This window comes from Sipha flava, unplaced genomic scaffold (assembly GCF_003268045.1).
Source record: "Sipha flava isolate LNK unplaced genomic scaffold, YSA_version1 113_pilon_pilon, whole genome shotgun sequence".
Taxonomy (NCBI): domain Eukaryota; kingdom Metazoa; phylum Arthropoda; class Insecta; order Hemiptera; family Aphididae; genus Sipha; species Sipha flava.
The window spans coordinates 218,695-234,169 of record NW_020271732.1 but is presented as its reverse complement, the minus strand read 5'-3'; the positions used below and the strand labels follow the sequence as shown (position 1 = coordinate 234,169).

Genomic DNA, 15,475 nt, shown 5'->3' with positions numbered 1-15,475 from the left:
CGTGAGCGAAACGCTGATTAGGTAGAATTGTCGTATCTTATCTTCTAAGACCGTGGTTTCAACTCTATTTAGTTTATGAACCATTAGTTGGTGTAATATTTGATAGCTTGACTACGAGCATTTCTTACGAAACAAGATATACTCCGATTTAACGCTGGCGAAATGATATGTCGTAGTTTATATTATTAAAATTCAATACAATAATATTTAATAAGAATTTTTAATAATTAATAATACAATAAAGTTAAAACTACGATAATTATGTCAATTATTAGTTTATTGTTATCGCGTTTTTATCATAGTCCTTTGGTAACCGAACATCATTAAACTTCTCATCTTACCAAGTTGAAATTATCGATCTTGTTTAGGAAATTAGTTACCTGGTTATTGTAGCTATTTTTGCGAAAACGATATAAGTCGATACTACTAAGCTAACCTAAAACGGTTCAAACCAAGAGGATGCCAAGAGGGACAATTCCTCTCCCCCTTCCTGTATATAGCAAAAAAATATATTTTTAACGAAATTTTCATTTCACCCAATAATTAAACTACTTATAATTTTTCAAATTTTTATTTTTTCAACATATTTTTTTTCAAATGATTAAAGTATACAAATCATAATTTCCTACCCAATGACACAGTGTATAATTAATGATCATAAAATAAAATAAAAAATTAAACGTGTAAAAAAATTTAAAAATATGCTTAATAAATGATTAAACATGTTTTGATAATCGTTCGCGCCCCTGATGAAATATCTAGCTACGCCTTTATAACCTTAAATGTATATTCTGTCGAAACGCACCGTTCGTCATACGACGGATAAGACGACATTTTACTTTGCCATGTTTTATCTGTGTCGTGCTGCGTGAGGGTGAATATAATGGGCTCGGGAGGTGCGTGCAATAATAGTGCGCAGTTGGTAGTACGTCGGAACATACAACGCATGTTTTAAGACGCGACGGTCGAACGCTACCCCCAAACGCCCGCGAACTGTATTGCTACCAACATCACTCCAGTGGGCAAAATGGCGTCTACTAGTTGCGATTGAGAAACAACAACACTGCAACAGTAAGCGTCATTTATCAACTAGTTGCCATCGTGGTTTGACAATCCGCATTAGGCATTTATTTTTTCTAATCATTTGGTGCTAACTGATTGAATTGCGTTGTATTCATACATTACCCAAGGTACGTACCGACATTTTTTCGTTAGTAATTTTGGAATCTATTGTCATTTGCGTTCCGTTTGATCCACACTTTGTCGCCCCTTTGCCAGCCACATAGGTTAAAACAATCCGATAACATTTTTATTTTAATTGATTAACATCGGTGGTGTACAGCTTTGTGATTGTTCAAGGAGCACATAACACAAAAAATATGTTTTTTTTATTCGAAAAAATGTTCAGTTTTAAGAATAATGGTATAGGTTTTACGTTTCTATTCACATTATTCAATAAGTAATGAGTAATTGAAAAAAGACGCGGACATCATTGGGCTCTACCCATCAATTGTCATCTTATACGTGTAAAAGTTCTTCCCTTCACACAATGATTTATCAAACTAAACATTTTATTTTTGAAATTTAATTTGCGTATAAATGTATGGTTTTATGTATTTAAGACGATGCAAGTACCAAATTTTCAATATGACATTTATTTTTTCAAATATTAAAAGTATTATTAATTAGAAGTATAAATTAATTAGTATATTAAAAGACGCGTCATGGTAAGCGACGATCGAACTACGGGTCCACCGACCACTACTATCCAATCTAATTCTACGTATTTTACACACTAAACATTACATAATAGATACGTTCAACCAAATTTTAAAAATATAATGTAATAATATTTAATTATATATATATATATATATATGTGAGTGTAGTGTGTAAAATTTGTAAAATTAGATTAAATGATTAGATAGTGGCGGTCGGCGGACTCGTAGTTCGATCGCCACTCGCCATGACGCATCGTTTAACAAAAATGTCTCTTTTAAGATTTTTAATATTTGAAAAACTAAACGTCTTATTGAAATTTTGATACTTGCATCGTCTTAAACACATAAAATCACACATTTATATGCAAATTAAATTTCAATAAATTAAATGTTTAGTTTAGTAAATTGCATGGGCGTAACTAAGATTTAATAGTTACATGGGCTAGAAAACCTACCTTAAAAATAACCTGTGGGGGACCGATCCCCCTCCCACTGGAAACATCACTAAAATGTAATTGTCACAATAAGTTCTCTAAAACCATAGAATCAAGTATAACCTAGTCATTAAAAACAAAATATAAATAATTAAATAAGTAAAATATATTATATTATAATTTATAACTGTATACCTACGCCTATATTTTGATGTAAATAATTTTAAAATATCATTATCAATTATTAAATTAGTTAGTTCTTTTTCTATTAGTTATAGCCAGATCACTGAATATGTCTTAGATCATAGTTGACCTAATGTATGGTTTAATTCTCCTCATATACGAAAAAGATCGCTTGCACGAAGCTGAACTTATGGGTATAGTGAAGGTAGTCTTTAATAATATATAAACATTTGGATACACTTCATGTTGTAAAACTGATTTCAACAGTTGAAATTGTGTTTTATCTTCAACATTCATACCGCTTATAGAATTGTCTCTATTTTAAGCATTTATTAAACATCTTTTTGCTACTTTTAGTGCACACTTTTGATGCATATTCATCTATATTAAATAAAAACTAAAACAAAAATTAAAAGATCTATGTTTAGGTCAAAATATTTAAATAATTCAATGTAAAAATGTAAAAAATACTCTGCCTATTATGTGTCAAATTATTTTAATATTAGTTGGTTGCTATTTTATTACCTTATAACTACTAATAATAATATAAATAATTAGTAATCTAAGCTTTGTGTTGAAAATTTGGATTGACTATTAAATTATCAAGTACAGGGAAAAATTCATAAATTTTCCAAAAATCAATTGAAGTGATTACACCATCTTGTTGAAATTTCTTATCAATAGCACTTGTTGTAGTGCTCACTACAAAATCATTAAGTTATGTTACCTCTCTTCTCTTTCTCTTAGACACTGAAAAATTAAATAATAGTATTTATAATTGCATACATTTTTAATTTTAATTAAATTAGTGATACATGGTAAATAATAACATACCTCTAGCAGGAATTTGCAAATCGATAGTTTTCTAGTGAAAAGTTTTTAATTTTTTCCTAAAGATTTGAAAAACTTTCTGAATTTCTACTATCCTCAAATGTTTTAATTACTCCAACAACAGTATTAGCAGCTTTTCCTTAAGTTTCATTTTTCATTTGTAATTTACAACTCAAAATTTTAATAATACCTAATACATTATTCATGATATGTAAATATACAACAAATTTTCCTTTCAACATTATGGCCAATATTCCTATAAAAATATATTATACAATTTTTAACATAGGTATGTCATAATTTATTATCAGAAATCTAATATTTACAAATAGCTTAATTAAAATTTTGATCATTATTTTCTTCTACCTCTTCTTGTAAAACATTTACAATGAATTTGAAGTTTTCAATAACAGCTTTATCATTTTTGTGTCTACACACCTAATGAGTATCACAAATACTTGATAATGTTACAAGATTCATTTTTAGTTTTACTTGCATATCTTGAAGTTTTTTACATAGTAGGCATAGATATATTATTATTATATATATTATATAGATATATATTATTGCATGCTGTACATTATTAAAGCTAATAACACAAAATTTGATTTTCTGAATACTAAACTATAATGTTGTTTTGGGCCAAAAAAAATATATATTAATGAGCTGACATCCTATTAAAGTACCTATTTTATAACAGATTTATATATACATAAATATATATATATAGTACATACCTTCACATTTTTACACATATTAACCATCACCAAGTTTAGCCTGTGGGCCATACAATGAATGTATATAGCACTAGGATGATAATTCTTAAACAATGTTTGCACACCTCCTCTACAACCAGGCATCACGCTGGCCCCATCATAGAATTGAGCAAAAATAAGAATAATATCTATGTTTAATTTTTTTAAGAAATATAAAATAAAACTTAATAATAAAGCAGCAGATTGACTCTGTGAAACATTTACAAAACCCAGGAAACTTTCAAGTAATTCAAAATCTTTTGTGTATCTAATAAAGATAGACATGTACTTTTGCTTATGACTCCTTTGAAAAATTACTTTATTATTATTATTATACATTATTTATTTATAAATAAATAGAAAAATTGTGTAGTTTGTATTAATGTTTTAATTATCTTGCTTCATCACACATAATATAAAAACATCCAGAATCCTTAACCTTAGATATTATCATACTTTGAACATTATTGGCACATAAGCTAATAAGTTTGTTTTGTATTAGCGGACTAGTGTAATTTATTGAATAGTTAAATAATGTTTTAAACTCTGAATTGTGGTTGGAAAATAATTTACACATTTCAATAAAATTTCCTAAATACTTGTAATACAATTAAAACATTAAAAATCAAAAGAAAAATATCAGTTTTAATTATTTATTCAACAGATACTTTCATTAATTAGATGGGTACCTTGATTAGGTGAGTTTGGGTCTTCTTTGTGTCCATGAAATGCAATTCCTTGACGAGCCAAAAACAGTGCAATGTTAGTAAGCTTTTTTAAATAATTTCTATTATTTTCAACAAATTTTTGATGAACAATTGATATTTGAGAACTAACACATCTAGCAGCTACACTGTTTTTGCAATCTGACATTCTAGAAATATTTAACATATGCTCTTTAGTAGCAGTATGTGCTTTTAGTTTTGAAATTTTTGAATTTGCACCTCTCATCTAATAATTAATAAATAATATATAAATAAAAGGAATTAAAAATATAAGTTAATTATAAAATTATAAGTTATTAGAAACTAGATACACTTAAGTTTATATTTATATATTTATTGTTAGATTTATATTTACATCAATTATTTTTAGAACTAAAATACAATACATTAAATTTGTTAATACCTTTTTTCAATTTGTAAAGCTAGTTTTTGCAAATACTTTATCAACATCACCACAACCAAAATGTTGACAGCAAAATCAAAATGCAGCATTTTTTTCTAAGCTGTACTCGAGCCAAGAGTATTGTTTTAAATATTATACTTTGCATTAAAATACCTGTTTTTTTTCCAGCTACTGTCATAGGATAAGTCTCAATAAATAATAATTAATAATTTGTAAAAATAATAAAATATAGGTAATTTATATTTAGTTACTGTATTATAATATTTCATAAGTACATTATAGATAAATCTACATATAAAATAATAGGTTTTAAAGTTTGTAATTTGGTGTTAAAAAAAACATTTTGTATAAGTAATGTAAAAACAGTGAACTTAAAATATTATACTTAGGTATAAAACAGTTAAAGAATACCTCTATTTTTATTTTATAATTACAAATATTATTGTCTTAATTAATATAATATTAGTAAATTATTACAACTCACATCTAAAATCGGTTTAACAGGACCAGTTTTTTTTGTTTTCCAAATCTCTCACATTATTACTATCTTTAATAATTTTTAAATAAATGTTCATAGTGCTATGCTCAGTTTCTGATGTTGTCGATTCCGTTGTTCATGTTGTTGTAAGAACCTGTTCAATAATTAATATTAAAACAAAATTTTAAACGGAGATATCAAATAATAATTATCCAAAGTGAGTATTTGTATTACCTGAGGTGATTGCATATCTGGTAAAACTTTCATTGACTGGTTTTTTGATGCATTATTATGACTTTTCTTAGCTTTTGATTTAAATATGCTAAACATTTTAATAAATACGTAATATCTAATAAGTAAATACACAGAAATAATAATAGTTGTGACTGTGACACTTTGTCAGTCAGCAGTTTAGTACACTAATACCAGTAATAGCTATTCGCAATTTGCACAGTCATATAGTTAATCAAGAATTGTTAGAAAATATAATATGACCGAATACTGGTGACGTTCCACAGTCAATAATAAATTAAGATAAGATAAAAACATGTGTATGGAAAAACCCGATAAACCTACTAAAATATAAAGAAAATAATTTATGTTTTGATTTTATTTTGAATAGACTAAATTTGTTTAATTTTTGAACAAATATTAATTAAAAACTAACAAAATGACCCAATGATACTAAAAATGCTCTAAAAATGAAAAAACGTCGAAATATGCAAAAAAAAAAAAATGCAAAATTAAATTTGTAACTTTGAAACCCTCGGTACATGAAACGAATTATGTTCTTAGAAAGCATTGTGTATGATCAACCAAAAAAATATGCATATACTTTGCATTAAAATCCAGACCTTAATTATGAGTTATTTTAAACATTTTTTTTCTTATTTTATCGGATTTGGGTTTTAACTATGAGCTCGAGTTGTGGCTAAAATGTAAAACCTTATAGAGGGACTAAATACAAATTTAGGTGGCTAAGCCCCACCCTAGTTACGCCGATGGTTAATCGTGTGAAGCGTGGAACTTTTACATGTACGTATATAATTGCAGGTTATAATATATAATACGTATATTATGAGCAGGGCCCAGAGATGTCTCACGGCTGTTCTACATTTCTTAATACCTATCTTTTAGAATGAACTTTTTTTTTAAATTGGATTTTTAAATTGTATATGTATATAATTGAATATGTTTTTAAGTCCCTCATAAGTAAGTAATTTTTTTCACAATAATGACAAAGTTTAAATAGTTACATTATTGGTATCAATTTTAATCTGAAACCATTTTAAAATATAGGTAAATACATATAATTAACAACATAAGTAAGCTAGGTATTTATTTATAAAAAATATATATAAAATAGGTACCATATTCAGTGATGCTGATTCCTATATCCAAATATGGCGACTACGGAACTATTTAATTATATCAGTTTCTTCGTATTATTCATATCGTGATATGTGTGTTGAATTTATTATTTCCGTGTATATAAATGCTAATTAAAATTCATGTATTGAATGACTTTTTTTTTTCTATGCTCTGGTCCGCTAGATTTTAATTTTCTAAAAATTGACCGTTTAGTAACTGAGTTGCCCATCCCTGTTCTATATAATAATAAGAAGGTTCAAGTAGCATTAGCCTAGTACTTAAAGGGTTCCAAATATATTACTTCAGAAGTGCCCCAAAAAATGTAATTTTATAAAATGATTTTTTTTATAACAATAATTTTTTTTTGTACACTTAAAAACGGCTGTCAATAATTAAAACCATAAAAAATTGATCATAAAAAAAATCAATCACAATGATTATAATTATAAATTAAAAATCCTTAGAAATGAAACCCCTTTAACACTAATTCAACTGGGGGCCCCCCGGATTATTTAAAATAATTCTCTTTCTAAATGTGGTCTAACCATAGTGAAAATTACTGTTAAGTATGCGGTCTATCATCGTAAAAATTACTGTAAAGTATGAGGCCTATTTATATTTTAAAGAATTTATTTTATTTTCATTTATTAATAATATAATGTGTAAAAATATATATGTATATATACCATTCATTTTAGGAATAAAAAAATAACTGTTACGGATTATTCACAAAACATTATTTTATATCTCTTGAGAACAAATTCAAATTCAAATTTTGTCACCAATATTCAGTGAAGTACCTCTCTAACATGTCTTTATTTTCATATACATTGAACATTTTTTTAACAATTTTCAATCTGAAAGGCATCTAGAGACTTTCAATTCTTTGTGAATTAGCACCAGCTTACCCCTACACTTGTGACATTGTGTTCTACATTAAGTTTGAGGTCATAATTTTGTTAGTATTGAACTGTGGATTCTTCTATCAAAAATTGTTACAAAATTATTTTATAAGCATTTTAAAAAGTTGCCTATAAATTATAATTTACCATACTATTCAGTTCTATACACCACAAATGACACTAAACTATCTAACTATTTTAGTACACTTTGACATCAGATTTGTACATCAGTACACTTTCACTTTGACATGTTTTGCCTATGTTTGGTGATTTTAATTACCTTCAATTGATTAAATTCTTTTGAATAATAGGCATTTGGAAGTAGAAAAATAAAATGTATGAAATAAAATACTAGTGAGCATTATATTTATGGTGTAACATATAACATATAGGTAGTCAAATAGCTTATACTTTACATTGTTTTGAAACTAATTTTTTGTTTTTTCTATACCAAGTTTAGTCAACAAGTTTAACAATTTACATTAAACACTAAAAAATTAAAATATTATATATCCATGTATTATGATTTTTTTAAGCTTAAGATATTCTTTGATTTTAAACTATGTAAATTAATTGCATTCATGTATTTAATACTTAATAAATTAATATATATTTTTAATATTTTAAGATGCCAAAACTGAAGAAAATCAAAGTAAATGAAGCAACAGGCTCAAAAAAAAAGAGGGGCCAAAAAAAAAATTCGCAAGTCTCGTCATAAGTTTAATAAGCGAAAAATTTTTAAAGAAAGAAAAGCTCTTAGATTATTAAGATATCAAATTGAAAACAAAATAGCTGAAGAAGCTAAAAATTCTAAAAAAGCTGAAACTATTGAAGATAAAACTATTGATGAGGAAATTATTTTGGAAAAAGTCAGTGATCCAGTAATAATTGATTTAAACCAAGATTGTTCAAATTCATCATTAAAATTAATAAAAATCGCTATACCTGACATATGCAAGTATAAAATAACTTTGAAAATAAATGTTGAATCTATTGAATCAGAGTCGTGTTTAAAAAGGCTTCTCTTAATGTCAGTTGAAGAAAATGTAATATTAGCAAATGTACATTTTAATTATTTAATGAAAGCAAATTGGTCACCGGCTTTAGATGTAAGTATAAAATGCATATTCAATACTAAGTTGAGGCATTCAAAATAATCAACATTTAGTATAGTTCATAATTATATTTTTGAATCTTATAATGTAAATTTTTATGAGATCCGTGTTGGCTTAGCTGAGACCGTAAACTTCGTTCTTTCGTTCCATAAAAAAATGATTGTTTTTAAAAAGGTGATATATACTATCATCTACAATATATTTTTCTCTGGTCAAAGTAAAAACACTAATTTCCTTAAACATTTAAATAATTATAATGGTTAAATATGATGAAAAAAATATTAAGACCTCAGGTGAAAATCATGGCATTCAAATATTCTTGACTTGAGTTTTCAGTAATTTCAATTCAATATTATTGTTTCTACACTAATTAAATTTTCTCTTATGTGTATAATTATTGATTAAGATAGTCAATCAATGTATTTCCAATTATATTAACTTAATAAGAATTTAATTAATTTTATTTTCAGGATCTTAAGAAATGTTTTTCTAATTGGAGTGTTGATTTGGATTGTTTAAACAATTATAAAACGTTGGAAAAACACGAAAAAAACAAGTTAAAACAAATAAGACAACACAACATTGAATTGTTAATGAACTTGATATCATATTATGTTTTGAAAACTGATAATGGATTTAGTAGCAATGATCTATTAATATTGGCCAAATTATGTGTTGCCTTTTTCTTTGATAATAATTACAGAAAACCTTTGCATATAATAAAACAATTATTTAGTGATTGTATTGAAAAAGCATTGGATGAAAATGATGAGATTGCTTTTATATCATTTAATGATTATTTGTGGTCAATATATACGGATTTTGAACTTGGTAAACTGATTATCAATGTATTTCTACCTATACAAAATAATTTGATGAAAAAATTGTATACATATTTAGCATTCAAATTATACTTATCACTTTTGGGAGTGATCAGCACAAAAACATTTCCATATTACTTGAAAGATTGGTAAGTGTCATTGTAGTTAAATAATGTTATTAAAAATATTCATCTCAAATTCAATATTAAAACTAATTTTTAATATTTAATACATAAAAAAAAAATCAAATTACCATAATACATTTTTCTAAGTATTTTATTTTACATTACTAATTGTGTCAATGATTCATTATAATTAATTTCAAAGTCAATACAAAAAATGATCATAATTTAATTTTCCAAAACAAAAATCTAAGACTTTTTCTTTATATTTATGATAACATAATATTAGAAAATTAAACTATACAAATATTTTTACAGGTTTGTACATGATATTATCGTTAAAAGTTATTTTTGTCAAAAACCATTCAAAACCTATAAAACTGTTATTAAATTGTTGGAACATGTGGTGATTATACTAGATTTGTATCAGGATGAAGAAAATTTAAATTCGATGTATAACTTTTATTATTCTGTATCAAATATGTTACCATTTACAATAGATGGTTTAAAAATAAGTGATATTGTGGACGAATGGCGTGCTAGATTGCAATTGTTACATATTAAACGTTTAGTATACAATCAACTTAATTATATAAATCGCGATATCGATATTATAGAACCAGATGAATAAGATGTCAGTTTTTTTTTTCATTATTACAAATGTCTTATCTTATTGTACATTATATTCTCTTTAAATATTGAAATAAAGCCATTTCAAGCCAGATATAGGCATCTTTGTTACATTATACTTTCATTATCAGTAAACACGGGTAATGCTTGTGTTAATAGCACATTCGGTGTTCACTATCAAGCTGACAAAAGCAACATAGTACTACTATAATAGGTTGTAGAAAAATTCTATAATGTATACTTGCATCACTTTTCCATAAGAAGTTCAATGATAGAAGGATCGCTAAATATTTCTGTAAATCAGTATAAACTTACAGGCTTTGATCAAAATCTGTGAACCGATTTATTTCTTATTGTAAGTATAATGTATGGTATAATAATTCACTGTGGTCAATTAAAATTGAATCAACTATCTAAAGTAAGAAAATACTTATATGAAATGGCCACCTCCCATTAATTCCATTCCGTAAGTAGCTCAATCATGGCTCAAGACAGACCTTTAATAATATTAACCAAAGCACGGAATTTAAGGTGGTGTTAAGAGCATATATAAATATCGGTCCTTACTATTACAATTACACGGGGGATCATATAATCACGTTGAAATCAATCAATAGAAACAATTGTTAGTAAGTGTGGGTACGTACATCCATAGACACCATGTACATGAGTGCCCGGGGGCTTAGGCACTCATTGAAATTATTATGGAGAGGCTGGGCACCCATTAGAATATTGGATATTTATAACGTGTATTTATAATCTCATAAAACTTTGTGTAATAACTATGCAGTATAATAGAATTTCTTGATAATATTTCAAAGGAAAAAAATGAAAATGGAGCAAAAGCCAGTGGTTATAAAAAACATTTACTTAATTTTGATTTTTTGTTTTATACGAAAGTAATGATTATTATTTTTGAAGGGTTGAAATCCTAAATTCAGAACTTCAAAGAATATCTTTAAGTTTTCAAGAAACACAATTAAAAATTGAAAACATAATCATATCTAGTCAACAACTAAGAGATACGGGATTTTATGACTTATAGGAACAAGTTTCAGTAAAGTCTAGTGATCTAAAACTGAAAAAGCCAAATAAACTGAGAATAAAAAAAATTATTTCAAGGTAATAATGAAAGTGAAGGGTATACATTTTCATCAGTTAGAGAAAAATACAAAATTATATTTTACGAACTTCTAAATGTTACATTATGATAATTAAATAACCGATTTCAAAAAAAAAAAATTAATCATTTATGTGAACTTCAAAAATTTATAATAGATAAAGAAAAATTGATAACATATGCTGTTAGGGTATTAGTTCCTTTTATGAGATTGATTTCAATCTAGAAAAACTTAAGTTGCATAGAGATATGTTTCTAGATATTGTAAAATCAAGAAAAATTAACATAAACAGTACCTATACAAGATGCTATAGATGTATTTAAATCGAATAATTCGCTTGGAGGTATTTTAACAGAGTTTAATTGACTTCTAAAAATTATTTTGACGGTTCCATTATCGTCTTGTACTGCAGAAAGATCTTTTTCAGCACTACGAAGATTAAAACATCTTAATGAAGATATAGATATTGAGCAAATAGCTAACTTATTTAAAAATTCAACTAATATACGTTGAAATACATTTTTTATGTAAACGGTCAAATTAAATTAATTTTTTTGTTTTACTTATTATTACTTATAAATAAGCTATCAATTTGTTATACATTTATTTTGTTCTATGACTATTAATTAATTTAGTGTACAATATAGTTAATATTATTATATTGTAATATTTATATAGACTAATAAAAATTTAAACGCTTTTAATTAAGTAGTAAAATCATATCACCAATATGCGCAATTTGGAGAGCCAAAATTAAAATTTTAGATTTTAATTAATCTTAATAAATCTTTTAATTAAAGGGACTTTAGTACTTTTGTTGGTCACTTCCAAAAAGCTTGCACATAAAACAATATACAACACCTTGACTAGGAGAATACATTAACCATTACCGTTTACATTTCTCGCCATTTGGTAACTTTCGTTGAAAAGGAGTTAGTGATAGGTGTATTGTGTGATAATTTTCTAAAGTATAAATATAATAAATAATAGTAATATATTAACTTATGTTAATATCAAAGAAATAGTTATCATAATAAATATAAATAATTTATATTTTTAACCGATAAAATATGTATTAAACTTTTCTATTCTCACCTTTCTAACTGAATTTTCAAATGAACAATTATCATTTTGAAAAAATTCTGGTCCCTTTTCAATACAATATGATGTAAAGTTGTCATCAATTATACTATTATTGCCAGTAAAAGGAATCCTCGCAGTGCATACCCACACAGCAATTTGAAAACATTAATATTTTCACAATATTTGAATTAGGTTACAAAGCAATTATTTACTGTAGAATATTATACAGTTGTTTCGAAAATATTTGATCTCAAAATATCTAAACCGAAATATAGTCAAAACATTATCAAATTATTACATACCAAATATTATGTATCAATTTTCTATCCTATATTTTGAAAATATTTGATCTCAAAATATCTAAACCGAAATATAGTCAAAATATTATAAAATTATTACACACCAAATATTATACATCAATTTTCCATCCTATGTTGGAATAGCACATAATTATGTACTATAATATAATAATATTATAATATAATTAACTAATAGTGGATTATATGTACATGTACATATTTTATTTGTCATTATAATTTAGACGATCGTCTAATCGCATATGTGCATCGTCCATCGTTATCGTCAATTCCAAAAATAGCTCTGAACGTATTATGTTTTCTGTGATCGTCTGTAATTCGCTGTGGCTGTTTTAGTGTTTAACGTTCTACAGTTGTTGTTCAACAGTAATTGCCACCAGCCAATACGCGTAAGTACATATATTTTAATATTTAATATACTATTTGAATATTATAAAATTATTATCCACATCTACATTATATTTTAGAGTATAAGAGGACGTCTGTCTAGTACACTGTTTGCTTTTTTTTTCTAACCCACGTGCTACTTAAGGACCAATGACTGTTTGGTTGCCTAGTTGGAAAATTAGAAAAATTACAAATTCTCTTTTAACATTAAAAACTTATATAACTAATGGTTTTCCACGAAAACCAAGAGCAATAGAAGATGTAGCTCGTTGGAAGGCTACTGAATTCCGGCAGTTTTTATTGTATACCGAACTAGTACTTTTAAAAAACATTTTATCTAGAGACTGTTATGAAAATTGTATGGCTTTAAGTATTGCAATGAGAATAATTTTAAGCCCTAACTATAAACAATATGTTGAGTATGCTTGCAAACTTCTAGTTTATTTTGTTAAATCATTTGAACAAATCTATGGAAGTCAATTTATGTCATACAATTTTCATAGCATAATTCATTTACCTGATGATTATATTAAATTTGGGCCACTCGATTGTTGTAGTGCATTCCCTTTTGAAAATTATATGAAGGATTTGAAAAATATGCTCTGTAAACATGAAAAACCTTTACAACAAGTTGTTCGACGTTATGAGGAAAAATATATAAGTGGAAACATAGAACATAATAATATTAAAAAAGTTAAATTTACTACCAAAAAGCCAAATTGTTATTTTTCAATTTAAAGTGGTGAAATAGTAAAAATAACTGAAATTGTATTACCAACAACTTCCAACAATAACATTTTTATTGGTAAAATTTTTTTAAACCAGAAAGAAATGTTTATACACTCTTTAAAATCATCAAAGCTCAACATTTATAATGTAAATAATCTTTCTCAAAATGTATATAAATGGGATTTATCTGATATTAAAATGAAAATGATGACTTTTCATTTTGAGGGTATAGTTACGGCTATACCAATTATTCATTCTTAATTAATATAGTGAGTATGATGTAAAAAGTTAGCCTCTATGTATTTTGTGTTTATTTTTGTTTTATACTTTTATTGTTATAGGTATATAATAGCATTATAATAAATAATAATAATAGGTAGTTTAAAAAAAATTTAAATATTTATTACTTAGCTCTTTATGTATTCAATATAGAGATACAATAATGAATAAGTAAAACAAAAAAAAAAAAAAATTCAGCAATGATCGAGGCAACAATTATACATCTCATATTTTATTATTTCCTCCAACATTAAAAGAATTTGAAGGCAAGGAAAAATACACTAGTATAAAAATGTGTACTATATTATGTTATCTACCTCATCTATAGTCATATATTTATTTAATTTATTAGTATTCAATTTTAGTACATAAATTAAATTTGGTGTATATATTATATTAGTTGTCAATGAGTTAAATAAAACTAATATATGTTTTAGGAACAACAGTAGATAATTTGTTGTCCGATAATAATTCTTTTGAAGAAAACAAAGAAGTATTATTTGGTTCAAATTCATCACAAGTACAAAGCACATCAAATTCACAGGATATACAAACCATTTTAGAGAGTGTTAGACCTCATTCAGATATTCAAAAAGAAACAAAATCTGCATCAAAAATAAATGTATTTGATAAATTCATCAATTCTGAATCTTCTGAAGCTTCTGTTAGCGATAATTTACTAGATTCAGAAAAGAAGCTGCGTACTCCAACTTTGATACGACAAGTAATAACTCCAGCTGGTTCTGGTGATAATAGAGATGATGATGGTAAGATATAAAAATTGTGTACCGTAATATGTTTTGTATGATTAAGTAATATTTGTGTGTATACAGGATATATAGCTTTTCAAAAATCCATAAATAGAAATATTATTGTTATGTAACACAATTTGAAAAATATCCAAGAAATTATTGACAATTTATTTGCAGTACAACAACAAATATTGGATAAATTGAATATCCAATCAGAAACATTACATTTTGATAATACTGATGATGATATGTTGCGTATTAATAATTATGCTGATTTAGATATTATGGAAGATAAACTTGCTAAGGAACAAACATT

The 15,475-nt window shown here is 25.9% G+C and overlaps 1 protein-coding gene and 2 long non-coding RNA genes across 3 annotated transcripts; 2 read left to right on the top strand and 1 right to left on the bottom strand.

The window, feature by feature from the left end:
- Window positions 1-4,611: 4,611 nt before the first annotated feature.
- Window positions 4,612-5,981, bottom strand: LOC112690275. The gene is made up of 4 exons (XR_003149202.1): window positions 5,765-5,981; window positions 5,537-5,684; window positions 5,053-5,223; window positions 4,612-4,875 (listed from the first exon to the last, which is right to left on the bottom strand). It is a non-coding gene; the product is annotated as an uncharacterized LOC112690275 (long non-coding RNA).
- A 2,773-nt stretch (window positions 5,982-8,754) lies between these two features.
- LOC112690138 lies at window positions 8,755-10,492 on the top strand. Its single transcript, XM_025564075.1, has 4 exons — window positions 8,755-8,912; window positions 9,389-9,590; window positions 9,672-9,888; window positions 10,180-10,492. The coding sequence occupies exons 1-4, from the start codon at window positions 8,832-8,834 to the stop codon at window positions 10,490-10,492; spliced, it is 813 nt and encodes a 270-aa protein (XP_025419860.1). The 5' UTR covers window positions 8,755-8,831.
- A 2,826-nt stretch (window positions 10,493-13,318) lies between these two features.
- On the top strand, window positions 13,319-15,475 carry LOC112690197. Its single transcript, XR_003149182.1, has 3 exons — window positions 13,319-13,401; window positions 14,845-15,174; window positions 15,241-15,475. It is a non-coding gene; the product is annotated as an uncharacterized LOC112690197 (long non-coding RNA).

Bases quoted from the DNA above. Each gene is read 5' to 3' on its own strand.
- LOC112690138 (XM_025564075.1), top strand. From the start codon at position 8,832: ATGTCAGTTGAAGAAAATGTAATATTAGCAAATGTACATTTTAATTAT. The intron at 8,913-9,388 runs GTAAGTATAAAA...TTTTATTTTCAG, and splicing joins ATTGGTCACCGGCTTTAGAT to GATCTTAAGAAATGTTTTTC. The intron at 9,889-10,179 runs GTAAGTGTCATT...ATATTTTTACAG, and splicing joins CCATATTACTTGAAAGATTG to GTTTGTACATGATATTATCG.